General features: G+C 36.0%; 1 protein-coding gene across 1 annotated transcript; it reads left to right on the top strand.

Annotated features, from left to right (window-relative positions):
* The first annotated feature begins 5,288 nt into the window (after positions 1–5,288).
* TRMT10A (tRNA methyltransferase 10A) lies at positions 5,289–17,329 on the top strand. The gene is made up of 8 exons (XM_026698292.2): positions 5,289–5,433; positions 7,642–7,844; positions 8,399–8,561; positions 10,188–10,259; positions 11,590–11,664; positions 12,452–12,601; positions 14,884–14,989; positions 16,013–17,329. Exons 2-8 carry the CDS (start codon positions 7,645–7,647, stop codon positions 16,189–16,191), a joined length of 945 nt encoding a protein of 314 aa, XP_026554077.1. The 5' UTR covers positions 5,289–5,433; positions 7,642–7,644; the 3' UTR covers positions 16,192–17,329.

Raw genomic sequence — 17,329 nt, 5'->3', positions numbered from 1 at the left:
TTATCTAGATGTAGTAAGAGTCAGATTCCAAATTCCACACTTGGGTACTAAGTCCATTGAAGGGTTTTCTAGTTAATTATTGAAAAGTGAGATAATGTGTGTTTAAATATTTTATTCTTTTCTTAAGCTTTCATTATTATATGCTAAAAGATGTACAAATGTTAGCCAGTGTAATATTTGTACATTTGCCCAACTTCCTTTAAACTTTGTAAATGCAGTGGGAATTATTGCAGAAGACATATGATTGATAAATCTCATGAAAAATTACTCTTTTAAATCTTTGCGCTGTGTGGCATTATGTCTTTAAGAAATTTAAAACATACTTTGTCCTTCCTGTTTTTGCCCTAAATGCTTTTATCATGCTACTTATTCCTAATTTTTAACAGGATACAGACACTTTGAAAAACTTGTTTTTACTTGTTTGCAGAATTCCTGGAACCAAATTATAGTCAGAATACACTCTCTGTTTAATTCTAAGCAACTGCACAGAGTTGCTATGAGTCAGGAAGCATAAACATTTTATCATTATGGTTGGTCACTTTATCAGTCAGATGTTTAGACTGGATTTGGCATTTTTATCCAGCTGTTAAGTCTTTCCCAAGGACCTGGGACAGGCAGACGTTGTTTGGTGGTATTAAAGGTATTGTAGCAGGATGTAAGGCTATTCCAAGTAAAACTGCCTTATTATTATTTGTTCACAACAATGTGAAGTCACAGCTGCCCATTTTTTAACTGGTGTTGGCATTGAGTTCTTCTCAAGAATTTAGGATTTACTATCACAATTGAGCCCTGAATTTTTATTGCAAGACAGTTGTGACTTTTGCTCCATTTTACAACATTTCTTGCCACAATTGTTAAGTGAATCACTGCAGTTGTTAAGTTAGTACTGCAGATGTAAAGCGAATCTGGCGTCCCCAGTGTCTTTGCTTGTCAGAAGGTCGCAAAAGGTGATCACGTGACCCCAGGACATTGCAACCATCATAAATATGAATAAGTTGCCAATCATCCTAATTTTAATCACACAATCATGGGGATGTATGAAAAACATTCATAAGTCACTTTTGTAACTTTGTTGTAACTTTGATAACTAAACAAATGGTTGCAAGTTGAGGACTATCTGTACTATGGTTCATCGCACAGTCAGCCGGATATTCAGATTGGATCTGACATTTTTATCCACCCATCGAGTCCTTCCCAAGGACCTGGGATAGGCAGATGCTGATGTATGGGGGGCTGTTGTCACATAATGTAAATTCTTCCAAGTAAAGCTACCTTCTGAAGTAGAAAAGTGTCTGGTTTGATCCAGCATTACTCAAGCCAAAACCCTTTCTAGTCCACAATCAGGTTTTCCACATTGATCAATAGCTAGAAGAAAATTCAAAATATGATATGGGGGGGTAGGCTTGGGGGAACTGTTTCCCTATCCAATTGTTTCTAACAACTCATATCCAGAGGCATTAAAAAATGCCATTTTTAGATTTAACAGAACATGTCTAATTTAGTTCTGAGTTGGAAGACCTTGTAGCTTCCATTAATTGAAAGGTAAATTAGAATGCATTATTCCAGGGAACATCAAAGTGCCTTTTGAAAACAAACAGATTCTTATTTCTAGAGTTGCTATTCATACAAATGGTACTGTTCTCATTGACCTGAACAAGCATTTCCTTTCAATATATTTCATTTTAGTCTTGCTGGCCAGCATTCCAGGGTTAAAGTCCTATCGCCGTCATAAATTTCCAGAGTCCAAGCCATAAAACTCCTTCCATTATCATGTAATGAAGATAATTAGTTTCTTTGATCAAACTGATTTTTTAAAAAAGAACATGTCTTATTCCGCTCTTTTCACAAGCCTCATTTGAATGCTTAGTGGGGGAAATGTGATTGATAAACTTGTCCTGTATATACTACCATCAATATAAAAGAGTTTGGCAATTACTTTCCAGCCAAGCAAGAAAAAAGCTAGTGCAGAAGACAAAATTAGTATGCATTACAGTAATAAGAATGTGGGTAATATTTTTGTCAGGAACATGTCACTATGGACATGCAAACAGGCATGGACTTTTTCAAACATACACTCACGCTTTTCTCTTCTTTGCCCTTTTGCTTCCATCCCAGTGACTCTCTGCCAATCATTGCTGTTCAATGGAAGAAACTACGTTGTTTCATTTCCTGCTATAAATAGCAGCATTAGCATTCTCATCAGTCACCCACTAAAAATCAGAGCTCACGTGTTTTGGGACTGAGGCCTCTGCATGCCCACAGGCCATTGATGAATCCAATTTAAGATGCATCCTTTTGACTGCAATGTTCAGTAAGCTGTCATGACCATTTGTAGTAATCTGGCAATTGCAATTTATCTTTTTACAATATATCCATCAGTCCTCAAAGATCCAATGATTAAAAATGTGATGTGTCATGCTGAGTTCTGTAAGAAACCTATCCATATATCAGCTTGCTATGTAGCAATGTTCTCTATGAAGGTGTATTTTATATTAATTTTCATTTTCTTTTTTTTAAAGTTTTTATTGGTTTTTAAAAACAAACATAAACAAACAGAACATAAAAACATTAAGCCATCTTCCATATGTATATATACAGTGTGCTGGTTGGTTTACAAATTGTTTTGTGCTTGCATTTCGTAGTTTTCAATTACAATTACATTGCATATAATCTCGTATTTTCAATCAAAAATTAAATACCTTAGTATCATTATTAATCAATCATTTGACTATACTTTTATATCTTCTTATTTCTTTTTTGACTTTCTCTTCCTGGGGTTTTTGTTGCGATATTTCAATTAGAATGTATCTTTTGGAAGTCTTGTTGAGATTTTGCTGTAAGTTCTTTTTTAATTCCAGGCAATCTCCTCCCTTCCAGATCCTGCCCTTTTATTCTTCCTCTCTCCTTTCCTGTTTTCAAAAGCTTTTAATTATCCAGAAATCTTTATTAGCGCTTTGACTTTTTTTTTCAGCATTAAATGCCTGTTGATGTCAAAGTGGATTTTTTTCCAATTTCTTGCTTAAGTCTCTTAGCTGTCAGTATAGGAAAAGGAGAAAACCAAATCTTTTCCCTTTTCTCTCTTCTTCGCAGCTTAAAAATCTTAGGGAACAATGTTATTGTTTTTTAACAGTTTCAATTCCAGGGTACCTTATTTGTTGCTTTTGCTGTTTGACACGGTCAACCAAAACTTTCTCTTATCTTCCTCCTGCACATTCTTTTCTGGTCGAGTTCTTTGTGGTGGCCATTTCTGACCACCGCTGCAACCGCCTTCGGGAAAGGGAGTAATGGCCAGCTGGGGAGGAGAAATGCGGCTCTCCTCAACCCTGCTGGCAGTCTCCCCCCTCTTCACCACCTCTACAGGGTGGCTTAGCCCCGAAACCAGCCGGCTTGGGGTGCTCCAGAGGCGAGCACGGATCAAAGCCTCGCAGAGACGGGGATTTGGTCTGTCGCTGAAGAAGCTCAAACAGGAAGCGGGACAAAATTTCTTCAGGTTCTTGTATACCTTAATCCAATCAGTAGTTAGATGAAGAAAAAGGCTTGGAAAAAAAAAAAAAAAAGGAAAAATTCTTCAGGTTCTTCAACACCTTAATCCAATTGAGAGGTCTCAAATAGAAAAGAGTACATAAAAATAAACCAGAAAGGTAGATGAAAAAACAAAAATACCAGGAAAGGAGAAAAAAAAGGCTATTCCCTTTAAAAAAAGGAAACATTAATACTAAAGCTTTCCCTTTAAAATAAAAAGCAAGCGTAGAGATTGGACTTTCAAAGAAAAAAAAAGAAAAAAAAGACAAGCTCCAACAAAGCCAAAGATCCAAATAGCAAAATAAAAATAAAATGAAATAAAATAAAGCTGGTAAGGAGGGATAGCACAACTTAGAAAAAGTAAAAAGAGCACACTGCACTTTAATTATCCAAGGCTCTTGTTATAACTCTCTTCTCCAAAAACTTATCACCTTTTCCCCCCCCTAAGTTTCAACACCAGACTCCAGCTATTGATAGAAACCCAGAAGAGCACCTGCAATAATACTTTCCCATGCTCTTCCCTCTATCTTATCAAATAGCAATGTCCTTGAAAAAAAGTCTCAGTTCTTTCTTTCTCAGGTATGTCTGGTCACAGGAGAAATAGAATATTTCCAAGCCTCTAGTTGGCAGTGTTACAAAGTTTCTTTGCTTTCACTTTCCCCCTCCTTTTCCAAGCAAAATAAAATAAGAATTAATTTTAAAAAAGAAAAAGATATTTTAAAAAAGAAATAACTAAAATGGAGTCTCTAGCCTAAAATGTTACAAAATCAAAAAGGAGAAAAAAAAAATAGATGGAAAAGAAAAAACCAGTCCAGTTTCAAAATATAAGATCATGAATAGAAAATCCAGCAATGAAAAAAAAACATTACTTTGACATTCCTGTTTAAAATCACCACTTAATCACTTCTGTCAAAACTTTTACAGATTCTTTCTTTTCCTTAGGGTGTCCTTTCAGATCTTAGAATAAAGAAAAAGTTCTCACCAAACCGGCACACACTCTCTTTCTGTTCTCTTTCATATCGGAGCTGTCCCAACTTCAGCGGCTTTAATGGCTGCCTCTTTGCCGCTGGCAAGAAGAGCTTCTCCTGGATCTACCAGGGACTTTGCGGTATCTCTGGGATCGACAGGATGCGCTCTTCACGTTCACCACCTCTTCTGGACGGTTTAGGACCATCCAGGAGCAAAGATATCAGCAGCGATCTCAGACCTCCAAGATCGCATGCCGTATCGTCGCGACGCCAGCTCCACCATCCATGAATTTTCATTTTCAATCCGCTTCTGCAACCTATGAAATAAGCTGAATACTCTTAGTTGAAAATATTCAAATGGGGAAGGTATCTTGTGCAAGGTATGCTTTCTAATCAAACATTAATGCTGCAGATTCAAAAGCCAGAAGGAACTTTTGAAATCCACTCAACTATCTATTGTCCATGAGTGTCTATCAACTATGTACATCAAAAGCACCTGCACCAAATCAGGGGTCTCCAACCTTGGCAACTTGAAGCCTGGTGGACTTCAACTCCCAAAATTCCCCAGTTGGCTTAAAATCACATCTGGATTATTGAACCAGCTGCGAAATACTTGTTCAGCTCCCGCGGATAAACGTTTGCAGGTCAATACAATTTAAAAGGCACTATGGTCTTTTAAAAAAAATAAAAATAACAATGATTTAACACCGTCCCAAATGATAGAATACAATATTCTAAACCCAAAAGCGAATCGGGGAGGAGCTTTCCCGCCATAACCCCGCCTATACTAAGTCACGAGACTGAGATATTGCGTCATTAGTCCGCGTCGAGGACTGCAACTGCGGTCTCGGGCGTCAGCGGCGCGTGCGAAGGGAAGGGCTAGTCCGGCTTCCTGGTCCTTCGGCGGTGGCTATTGCTCCTGGTTCGTGCGCTGGGCTGCGAGGTAAGAGAGAGAGAGAGAGAGAGAGAGAGAAAACACCCTTCCTCCTAGTTCCGTCGGTGGGGAAGTCGCGTTTCTCCTCAGCTTTCCTCCCCAACGGTTTCAGCAGTCGAGCCCGATTTTGCCCAGCTTAGCGCTACTTGGCAACCATGTTGGCTGGGGCACGACGGGAGTTGTAGTCCCGCCCTGCTTCCGAAGATCCTATACAGGGCCAGGTTGAATCTCTCAGCTCCTTCTTATCCCAGAGGGGACTGAAGGCTGATCCGCTAAGGAGCAAGTCCGTTAGAAATGCATTAAGCCTCCGTTACGAAGGACCTAAAAGAAGGAAAAAGCCGCTCGAGTTAACTGAGGGGCAAAAGAGGCGCCTTCTTCTGGCGCCTCAGGCACGGTCCCTTCTGTAGCGTGACGAGGCTCCCTGGGTAAAATGTGCACGCTCAGATGCGAGAAAGCTTGAGCTGAAAGGCGCCTATATTCTCTTAGGAAACAGTGCGGTCGATAAAATCCGAATAAAGAGCATTGAGATCAGCCCAGGGTGGAAAGCAAAAACATAGTTCCAATATCTCACGGGCTGCCCCAAAGAAAAGCGAGTCAAACTATTCTCCAAAGCACCTGAGGGCAGGACAAGAAACAATGGGTGGAAACTAAACAAGGAAAGAAGCAACTTAGAACTTAGGAGAAATTTCTTAACAATGAGAACAATTAATCACTGGAACAACTTGCTTCCAGAAATTGTAAATGCTCCAACACTGGAAGTTTTTAAAAAGAAATTAGATAACCATTTGTCTGAAGTGGTGTAAGGTTTAATTGGGTTTTAATTACATGAAAGCATGTTTTGAAACCAATATTTAAATTAATAGAACCAGGGCATCTTCATTTCTGTCTCTCTTGACTATTTTAGTCTTTTGAGGGTTTCCATCCCTTTTTTCAGGTCTAATTCAATAATAACCCACACAGGAGTGGAGCCTGGGCATGTCTTATGGCATTCACAACTCAAATTAATTTCTATGGATCCTACAAGGCATCAGGCATCCTGACTTTGACCATTAAGAAGTGTTGAAACTTCCAGAGTTCAATGGGTAACACTCATAATTTGAAAAGGAAACAAAGGGACTTAAAGCATCTTGCCCTTCCAACTTCATCTCTTCAATATATTAGAAGACCCAGACTTCCTAATTAAAAAAGGATAAAATTATGAACATCCTTAGGCTGCCATTGCTTTTTTTTAAATGACGTAACTGATACTTTATCACATTTTACCATTCTCTCTCTTCCTCCCTTTCCCTCCCCCTCCCAACGTAGAAGGGTGGAGCATGATGCTTATGTTAGACCTACAAGACTGACTCTCAGACACTGCTGGACAAATTGAAAGTCATGGTTTCTTGCAATTTAAATTGTTTCAAGAAAATATATTCCCTTAAAGCAATGAAATAAACTATGGGCATTTTATATGCTATTATTGTCAGTTTGACACAAAGCATTTAAAAGAGGTTCTCTGCAGAATGCAGCATAGCTTTGCATACCATCTTTGAAAGCTGCCCCTGGTTGTTGGCGTGCTTGTGTAGCCATCCAAGAGAGGTAATTCTGTTGCATTTTTCAATGTTGCTAAGTACCTTTTTCTAAGGCTTTGTACAGATTTGGGTTGGTTTTTTTTTAAAGATTTGGGGATTTTTTCATTTCAATGAGTTTATTATAAAGTGTCAAGGCTATATGTTGCAGCCATATAAACTCTTCGCTGTTATTTTCTTTGCTGATATTTCATCAAATGGTTTGTGATTTCTCTAATAAATGTAATAAAATGGAGATGTAATCCAGATAATTTTTAAACTGAAAATAATACAATGGCTATTATATGGTTGCAAAATAGAATGTATGATATATCAGGGTAACTAATATCTGTGAATATTCCTGTTTTATTACAATCCCCAAAATATTATGTCCACCTTGGGCCATTTATTTGTTTATTTCAATCACAAATGTCTTGAATTTGTACTGGTTCTTGCTCATTAGCATTTTATGTGTTTATGCATTTTAATACAAATTATGAAATAAGGATTTTTTTTGTCCTTCATAATTTGTATATTAGGCAGAAATCCTTATATTCAATTGCCTTAGACAAGAATTTTTAAAATATATTTAAGGCACAGTTTTTAAATAATATATATTCTGTTTGAATTAAGTTTTCTAAAAATCAATTTCTTTTTTTCTTTGAAGCTCATGTCTTCAGGAATGCCACCAGAAAACTTTAAAACAACCAATGTTACTGATACAGAGGAAAAAGTGAAGTGCAACATTGATAAGGTAGAAATTACAGAATTGCCGGTGGAAAAGATGGAGAACATTGAAACTATGTCAAAAAGACAGCGAAAGAAACTAATAAAGCAGAAACAATGGGAAGAACAAAGAATCTTACGCAAGTATGATTTGCTTCTTATAAAAAGGATGTATTTTTTGATTAGGCACTTTTGGGCTGATTCATTTTATTGCTCCCCAGTTTCTTCCATGAAAAAGTTCAGAACTAAGCCTGAGGATTATATGAGGTCATCGTGGCCTTTTCTCTGCTTCCTTTATACAGGAGAGGAGTGAACAAATGTGTAATCTCTCTCATCCTGCCTGATGAAAGACTTCTAGGAAACTCTTATGACCTATCTGATTTCACACTGTAAAGCGGTCTCTTATTGGACAAATGAAATAATAGGATATATATAAATACCTACAAATCTTTTTGTTTTCTTCTGGCCCTCCTTTCTACATTTCAAACATGATTTGTTTCTTTATGACTCATTATTCATTATCTTTGAAACACCTATTCTGCTTGAGAGTCATATTCCAGCATCCAGCATTTAAAAGCACATGCTTTAGCAGATAAATCAACAATTATCTCTATCTTTAAAACAACAATATGGAAGAATATAATAATCAGATAATAGCCAACGTTGTACCAACTGAGTAATATTTGTTTCCATTTCAGACAAAAACGTAAAGAAAAACGCTTGAAAAGAAAAATGGAGCGCCAATCTCAGCTGGAATCAAACGGTGAAGGAAGTGTCAGGAAACATATGCGTAGGGATATTGTTCCTAGTGCACTCCGGCTTATAATAGACTGCAGTTTTGACAATTTAATGGAATTAAAGGTAAATGGAGATGATATTTAAGAAGCAATTCTAAGTGTCTTGATGGATGGATTATATTAAGTCATTTTCAACTCATTGCAATCATTTAGATTTTGTAGTTCTCCAAAATTCCCAAGATATAGGTAATCTACAGTTAATGATTGCAATTTCTGTTTGAAATTACAGTGATGCTTTAAGATGGCAGGGAAGCTTGTAAATTATTCCCACCACTTTTTCCCCCTAAGGAACTCTGCTGCAGAGCTCATGCTTTTTCAGTGTGAGGTCAGGCCTCAACCCTCCCTTCACCCAACCACACTTGCACCTTGCAGCAGCACCCTCTCCCCACCCTCAGGTACTTGGACCTTGCACCAGCATGTGCACTGTGCTTTGCACCAGCAACCTCTCTTCAGCTGCCACATGTTCACACCTTGCAACACACTCTTCCCAACCTACACGCAATCACAGAAGCTCTCCTCCCTACCCAACTTGCACTCACATCTTGCTACATCAGCCTATCCCAAGGCCGTGCACACTCATGCCTCGCAGCAGCACCCCATCCCCAGCTGCACTTTGCAGCAGCAGCAGCTCATCCCCATCCCATAAGCTTTTATTGCAGTACCCTTCCAACTTGCCTCACTCTGTAATACTCACTCTCCTTCCTGAAAGCCCCTGGGGACTTGAGACTTCCTGCCAGCTTCTACACTGGCTTTAGGGGAGGCTTGTTGCAATCGTGAGAATATGAGAATGAGATGTTCTTATTTAATGATCAATGACCCTCGCTTAACACTGATAATAAGGCCTGTAAGATTGCTGTCTCTAAGAGATGCAGTCATGTGACATTGCACTTTGTGACCACATTGCTTAGCAATGGAAATTAATATATGAACTGAAGTCATTCAAAATAATTTTTTGGAAATGTTAAAAACTTGAGAAGTTAATGTAGAATTAATGAATGAACAGGGTCAAAGAAGTAAGGTTTAACTTAGTAGAAAACGTAGGGTACGTTTTTGTGTGTATGTCTTTAAGTCAGCACTGATTCTTCACAATTACCTGGATTAATCCCTGCAGTTGCCTTAAGGTTTTTGGAAATGTCTTGCTCTTGCCCAGCTAGAACCCATGGTCTCTGTTTTCTAGCCTGATTCCTTAACCATGTCACCAAACTGGTTCTCATATGTTAGTGTTACTTGACAAACATTACCAATATTCTCAATAGATTTAGAAAAATCGGTGTAAATTATAAATTGCTTAAATAGTTTAATTTTAGAAATATTAATTTTCATTTTTACTTGCATACTTTTATTACATTTTACTAATAAATTGAATTTAAAATTAGACAAGTCCCAGAAAGAATTATGCATCAATATTATCATTTCGAAGCCATAACACACTTGGTCAGACTTCTTTAATCAGGTTGTTGGCTTCATCTGGATGATTTTTAGAGTGATGAGCTAGTAAAAAGAAAGAGCGATAACTCAGAAAACCTCTATACTTTTAGTATGCTTTCTTCAGGTGCATGTTTTAGAAGTAATTTCTGTTGGTTAAAAGCTTCCTTTCTTTCTCTTTAGCGTCTCTCTGAAACTCTTGGTTAAAGCATTTTGTGGTGCTTTCTCTGAAGAACAGTATAAAAACAAATTGTATTATATACAGGATGTCAAGAAACTTCACAAGCAAATTCAGAGATGTTATGCAGAAAATCGTAAAGCACTTCATCCTGTTCAGGTATGTCAGTCTAAGTAACCTCCAAATATTCTTTTCTGATGACTTTCTTAATGTTATGCAATACATATGAAAGATATTTTAACATAACATAATGCTTATACTTGCATTTTTAGCATACATAAAAATAATTTAAAGATTTCTAGATATTGGTCTAGAAATGTGTCACAAATGTCCACATGTGTCTAAATATAGTTGCCATACCTATAGTGAGTTTACACATGCTGTGGATAATTTAAAGTACTGGTTGCCATGAGTTTTTTTTTCCTGCTACAAAATGTCTTAGGTAACAATGCACACATACATAGAAGAGGAGCAAGAAGTTATTAAGGAAACTATGTTAATGCATTAAGATAAGAAAAGGAATATAAAATCTGGCTAGCAATCCATTCAATATATCTCTCCATATCTTTCTACTGCTTGCAAGTTATCCTTGCAAACCTCCACCACATCCTTACACCAACTCAGACATTGCCTTTTGTTCTTTAAACATATCTCTGAGGTCCTTGTCAGCTACATCCAGCCACAACTTTCTGAGTCTTCTCCTTTCAAACTATTCATTCTTCCTTCATATATTTGTTTTTAGATTCCATCTTCATTCATTCCCTCTTTGTGACAAGACATCTTCACATATTCACTAAACCATATCTAACCACTGTATGAACTTTAATATAGCAACTGTGCAGCAAGGCATAGCCTATATCTAGGCACAGAAATGATGTGACGCCTCCTACAAATATGCTGCAGATTTCATGGAAAAGGCATTCCCCTGAGAAGCTTGGTTTTTTTCCCCCCACCAAGTTGTACTTGACAACTTGTATTGCACGTGAGTTTAGTGAATGCCATGATGCTTATAAAAAACTTTATAAATTAATTCTTGGTAGGGATGTTCCATGGCAGAACCCAGCATACATATCTGTTGTCACGAGCATTGCATGTATGCTAAGTTTAACAGAGTAATAAAGTTTAATAAAGTTTTTACTATTCACACTGGTTTTCAGGTCCTCTTTCTTGGGGATCCCTTACAGATATAGCACATTTACTATAACATCAATTTTTCAATTCTCTTCCCTGTTGACAATGTTTATATGGTTCCTTACTTTTTATTTCATCTATAGTCTATCTAATTTTTGCCTCACATTATTTGGGTCTTTATGTAACACATCAGAATCACCTACAGTGTACCAAAAATACTTCTTTGAACTTCCAGCTCTTAAGTTATTATCCTGCTTGAGGTGAAGCTAAAATGTGTAAAATATGAAATGGAAAATAGTATTTGATTGTATAATCTTAAAAATTATCAATGAATGTTGCATACATTTTTATTCCCTAGTTTTACTTGTCCAGTCATGGAGGCCAGCTGAAGGACAACATGAATGAAACAGACAAAGGATGGATAAATTGGAAGGTGCTAGCAATTTAAGTATATAATTTTAATTATTACAATAAAAACAATCGATTTCTTAGAAATGCATGAATTTGACAGGGACTGTCTCAACATTATCAGTTGTCAGATTGCTGGATTTTGCCTTCAGTAAAACGAAATTATTGATACAAGTAGTCCTCAATTTACAACAGTTCATTTAGTAAACATTTGAAGTTACAATGGCACTGAAAATAGTGACTTATGACTGTTTTTCACATTTATGACCATTTCCAGCTTCCCTAAGATCATATGATCAAAATTCAAATGCTTAGCAACTGGCATGTATTGTGAGATTGCAATGTCCCCAAGGTCATGTCATCACCCTTTGAGACAACCTGACAGACCGTCAGTGATGAAATCAAATTCATTTAACAACCATGTTACTAACTTAACTGCAGTGATTCACAACAGCAGTGGCAAGATAGGTAATAAAATGTGGCAAAATGCACTTCACTGTCTTGCTTAGCCACAGAAATTTTGGGCTCAATTATGTTCATAAGTCAGACATTACCTATATTTTATGATGACTGAATGACTTACAAGTAAGTGCCTTCTTCCTTTTAGCTATAATCTTTCCAATATTCTATATATAGTATATATATTAATCTTTTCAGATAAATGATAAAACTGTAATACTGTTTCATTGCATTGTTAACCCTTTACTGATAGTTTCATAGTTTTCTTATGCAGGCATAGAATATATACTCAAACTAGTGAAAAATCTTTAGTTTTCAGATAATTTATTTGGATTTGTGTTTGTGTCTTGAAGGATATTCAAATTAAATCAGAGCATTATAGTGAGTTGGTGAAAAAGGAAGATCTTGTTTACCTTACTTCAGATTCTCCAGATGTCTTGAGTGAATTAGATGAATCAAAAGCCTATGTTATTGGAGGCTTGGTTGATCACAATCATCACAAGGTAGATGGTTAATATGTATTGTGCATGCATACTTGAAAAAAATCGTATTAACTAAAGTTAAAATTAATGGACAATTAAATGGGATTTTTATGAATGTAGTATTATATTCAGTTTGGAGAATTTGTGACTGTCCACATGTTGAACTACAGCTTACAACATCCTCAGTACTGATCATGGTGAGAGTCATTGGGACATACAGTATTGTTCTATATTTATACTCTGCACCATAGTTAGGGTAGACAAAGTCAAATGTAAAAATAAAAAACATAATTGGATAAGTTGGACTTTTATATATTATATATTTGACAGCTGTGAATAAATCTCATAGATGTTTTTGAAACTGATCTATGGGCTGACTATTCATTAGAATTAAACTACTTTAACTTATTCACCATATGCCAGCAGAGTTGGGGCCATTAGTGCTTCTGGGGAAGCGTAAACTTGGGGTTACCATCAAGGAAGCCTGTTGTCTAGAACACGTCCCGTGCACCTAATAAGTGATAGGCCTTCTTTTAGTTATAGGCAAAATAGATGGGCTCAGTTTTTTTTACATGCCCAATATATCCTGGAGCTGCATTAATAATTATAAAGAGATTCCAAAGCATTTTGAATTGGGCCTGGCCTGAAAACCTACAAATAACCAGTGTGAGTTCAAAATGGATGCTATCCAAACCTGTTAGGAGCCACTACATTATCTACTAGCTCTAGTTTCTTGACCATTTTCAAAGACTACCTTATATGGGGCACATTGCAGTAGGCCAACCAAATCAGAGCATGGGTTCCATGTATCAAGGGCATTTTTGTTCAAGTAGGATTACAGTGGCATGTCTGATGGGGTTGGGTGAAGGCTTTCTGACCATGGTTTCCACCCCTTTGTCCTGGAGGTAAAGCTTGAGGTCACAGCAAAGTCCTTCAGGGAATATAGTCCTATCCACTGTGCCTACCAGAATTATTGACAAACCAGCAGTTCCAGCTTGTTGGGATTTAAAATGAGATCGTTTTCCCCATCCAGATTCTCACAATTGCCAGGCACTCGGGAGTTCTATGGCATCTTTAATTAAAGCTGGGGTGGGCATGTCAGGAGCATATTAGTGATATCTTAGCCCAAACTTCCGAACAATCTCACTAGTGTTTTCATAAACCTTTAAATAATATGGAGGAGACCTCTGAATAGAATAAAATTCTTTATTGGCCAAGTGTGATTGGACACAAAAGGAATTTGCTTTTGGTGCATATGCTCTCAGTGTACATAAAAAGACAACCCTGAGCCACCTGCACTGACTTCTCAGGGGCTCAAGTGCTGATCTCTCCAAGATCACCAGCAGGAACTATTCACTCAAGTAAGAGGATCCATACCATTCCATATGTAGTAAGTGAAAATTCTGTAGATATTGTCACACTACAAATCTTTATTGCCGTAAGACAGCATATTGTCACAATGCATCTGTGCTCTGTAACTCAAATACAGGATATCAGCAGTGCATTCGTGCGATGAGTATTTCATCCAGTGCACATTCTGTTATTTTAATAATGCTTATTGTATTGCTAGCATTAAAAATAAATGCCAAAGGAATTTAATGTCTAATAAAAGTGTCTAATAAAACTGTTTATAGCATACGTAGGCATAAGTTTACAGGAAAATCTGTAGAACGTGTAAATACAGCAAGCTGTTGAATGGCTGGTATGTCTGTTATCATTTGTCACCATCTTACTGTTTCTTTAAAAAGCTTGTATAATTTTTATGGGTTTCTGATCTGCCTTCCAAGTCACAGTCTAGGGATAATATTTCTTTAGATTCACCAGCTGTTATTTGTTAATATGCACATTTTTGGAATATTATTGAAAATGTGAGTCCAATTTCTGGGGAAATGAGATGACAGCATAGAGTAGATTTGACAAACACAACAAATTTGTGCACAATTTAAGAAAAAAAGCCAGGATTTTAATTAATCTTTTGAGCTGTTTCTCTCGATATTGGCTCTGATAACTTGTTCAGTTAATAAAGAAACTTTATTTTGGTGAATACATAATCAGTTAATTGACTAACTTTGTATATAAGCCATGAAGATAAAAGTGAAGTTCTCAGCATTTTAAGTTAAATATAATAGCTTAATAATTGGTACCTTTTATAAATCAGTGCTCTATGATATGAAACATCTTTAAATCATGTTGTAAGGCTATATGTGTAATGCATATATTTTATTATGCAAAAGTAAAGTGAATTCAGGACAAATGCAATGTAAATTAATAACAAATAGACATTTTCTTTATTTTGCTTACAGGGAATTACATACAAAAGAGCGAAAGAACAAGGTATAAGCCATGCACAGCTCCCCCTAGGAAACTTTGTGAAAATGAACAGCAGGAAAGTTCTGGCAGTCAATCATGGTAAGAAAATATTTTATTTTTTTCCTTTATTTTTGAGTCTACATTTTGTAAATGAGCTATTTATGCTTTATAATGTCAGAAGCAATTACCATTTCTAGTTGTGATTTTTGCTAGATACTGAGTATTTTGACAAGCACTTAATTTCTCCAGCAGACAGTGTCTAGTTCTCAAAATTATGGAGAATGGTTATCTAATATTTGTGTATTATCAGTGTAATAGATTAAATATCCACTGTGTTATTACTGAGTTACTTAATAAATGAATGAATTTTATTCACATTTCAAATCTGTAGAGTTCTGACTGAACATATTTTCCTAGTTGCTCCTTCATGTTTAGTGCAACTGTTAGTAAACAATTCAAATCACAGTAAAGATAACTGGAAGCTATGAAGTATTCCCCAACCAGGAAAAAAGGCAGTACAACATACCAGAAAAAAGTTTTGATACTATAGATATTTTGCTGACAGAGTAGAAATCAGGAAAACGCTTGAAGCAGTTGTGATCTTATATTTATTTACATACTCATGGAAGTAGTTCAGTGGAAGGGCTTCCCTGTCCTCAGCTATCCATTAGCTATAGTGATCATAACGCAAACAGATCTCCAGAGTAACCTGTTTTCTCAATTCCCCCTAACACACAAGCTACAAGTTGTTAGATGTTTAAAAAAGGAATTGATTTTGATGAATCTTTTTTTTATTTGCAACCTAGATTAATTGCAGTATATCCCTTTTAGAACTATGTTTCCATCTTGCTTTTAAACATCAATTCTCTTTATAGATATATGATTTAATCTGTTTGTCATATTATAGAATTTAGGGAGAAAAACATAAAAAAAATAGTTACTTCTCCCTTAAGAACAATTGCATGCCGATTCCATTTCTATTTAATAATTATTAGTAACAATATATAAATTAAATAATATGTACAAAATAAGATTGTTTTGTGGTTACTGCAGAAGCTTCTAATAGTTTTATTACCTTTATTATTTAATGTTCTTATTAAGTATTTCCCTTTTTTCTCATAGTATTTGAAATCATCTTGGCATATCTGGAAAAGAAGAACTGGGAAGAAGCCTTTTTTACTATCTTGCCCCAACGAAAAGGGGCCAAACTGCTGCATGAGGCAACCGAGGTGACAGTTGCCTCCCTGTGCAAGCAGCAAGAGTCAGGAATTATTCAAGATGAAGTCTCTGAAAAGAGCTAAATGTTAATGAAAATGCTACTCATGACACGAGAAAGAAAGCTTCCAACTTTGGAATTTATGAAATGCTATACCTTCTCTCTTGGTTTTAAGCACTAGATTTTTATTACCAAATTTAAGCTGTATATTTAGTCATAAAATATTTAATGGCATTTAAATATGCAAAAAGAATTGTTGAAGGAGTTTAGATTTCCAAAGATGCCAGTATTTATTTTCCTCCTTAATCTTTTATTTAATAATTTGCTGGAGTCTATTTGTTTTTTATTCTGAACTTCACAGCAGAATTTTAATTGTAATACAGTCAACATTCACTTGGCTGAAACTCATGTTAAGTATATTTTCTTGTTTCTAATTTTCTTTGCTTCATGTTTGTAATATATGAGATCTTTCCTTAGTAAAGATAAGACATGACAAAATTCAACTGCAACTAGAATAGTAGATTAGGAAGATGAAGAGTAATTTGCATGTCATTAAGGCTTTTTGTTTTAATCTAAATCTTCTTGATTCCTGTGCTTGTAGAAACAGGACAGAAATTTACATTTCAGCTTTGCTGATGCAACCCAACTACAGTTTACAAAGTACGCACACTTAGTGATTTCTGCAGTAAGAATGAAAATGAGGTCACATTGTCAGAAACATAACCGATACAGCAGCTTTTCATTACACTACTGAGATTGTCTATGCGTAAGGAGTTAGCGTTGTATGTCTTTCACCCCCAAGGCTCAGATATGAAGCAGCTAGACTTTAACAGCTTCTGTTGTGAATACAAGAACTACTGCAAATAAATACAAGAAGGGGCTCTGCCCCAATTTCACTGAAAGATGTTTTTTAATAGTTACAATTCTTTATTGCCAATATTAAAATTGTTGGACATCCAAAAAGGCATATTTCCTATGTGCTATAATGTTACATGGCATGATGGAAAAAAAAAAGTCTTTCTTCAAAGTTACTTAGTTTTCAGAAGTTCAAAATCACTATGAAATTCAGTTATATTCCAAAAGCTTGAAATGTTTTAGACAAATTAAGAAACTTTCATATGATTGAAGAAGTTAAGCAAATATTAAACTTAGAAACTAATTAGAATTAAGTTTGTTGTAGGGGTCATTTGAAAAAGCTGACCAAATAAATTGTGTGAATGGTG

Source organism: Pseudonaja textilis, chromosome 6, assembly GCF_049901715.1.
Source record: "Pseudonaja textilis isolate UNSWEBS1 chromosome 6, rPseTex1.2, whole genome shotgun sequence".
Classification (NCBI taxonomy): domain Eukaryota; kingdom Metazoa; phylum Chordata; class Lepidosauria; order Squamata; family Elapidae; genus Pseudonaja; species Pseudonaja textilis.
The sequence above is the reverse complement of the archived record's forward strand: the minus strand, read 5'-3'. Positions and strand labels throughout refer to the sequence as shown.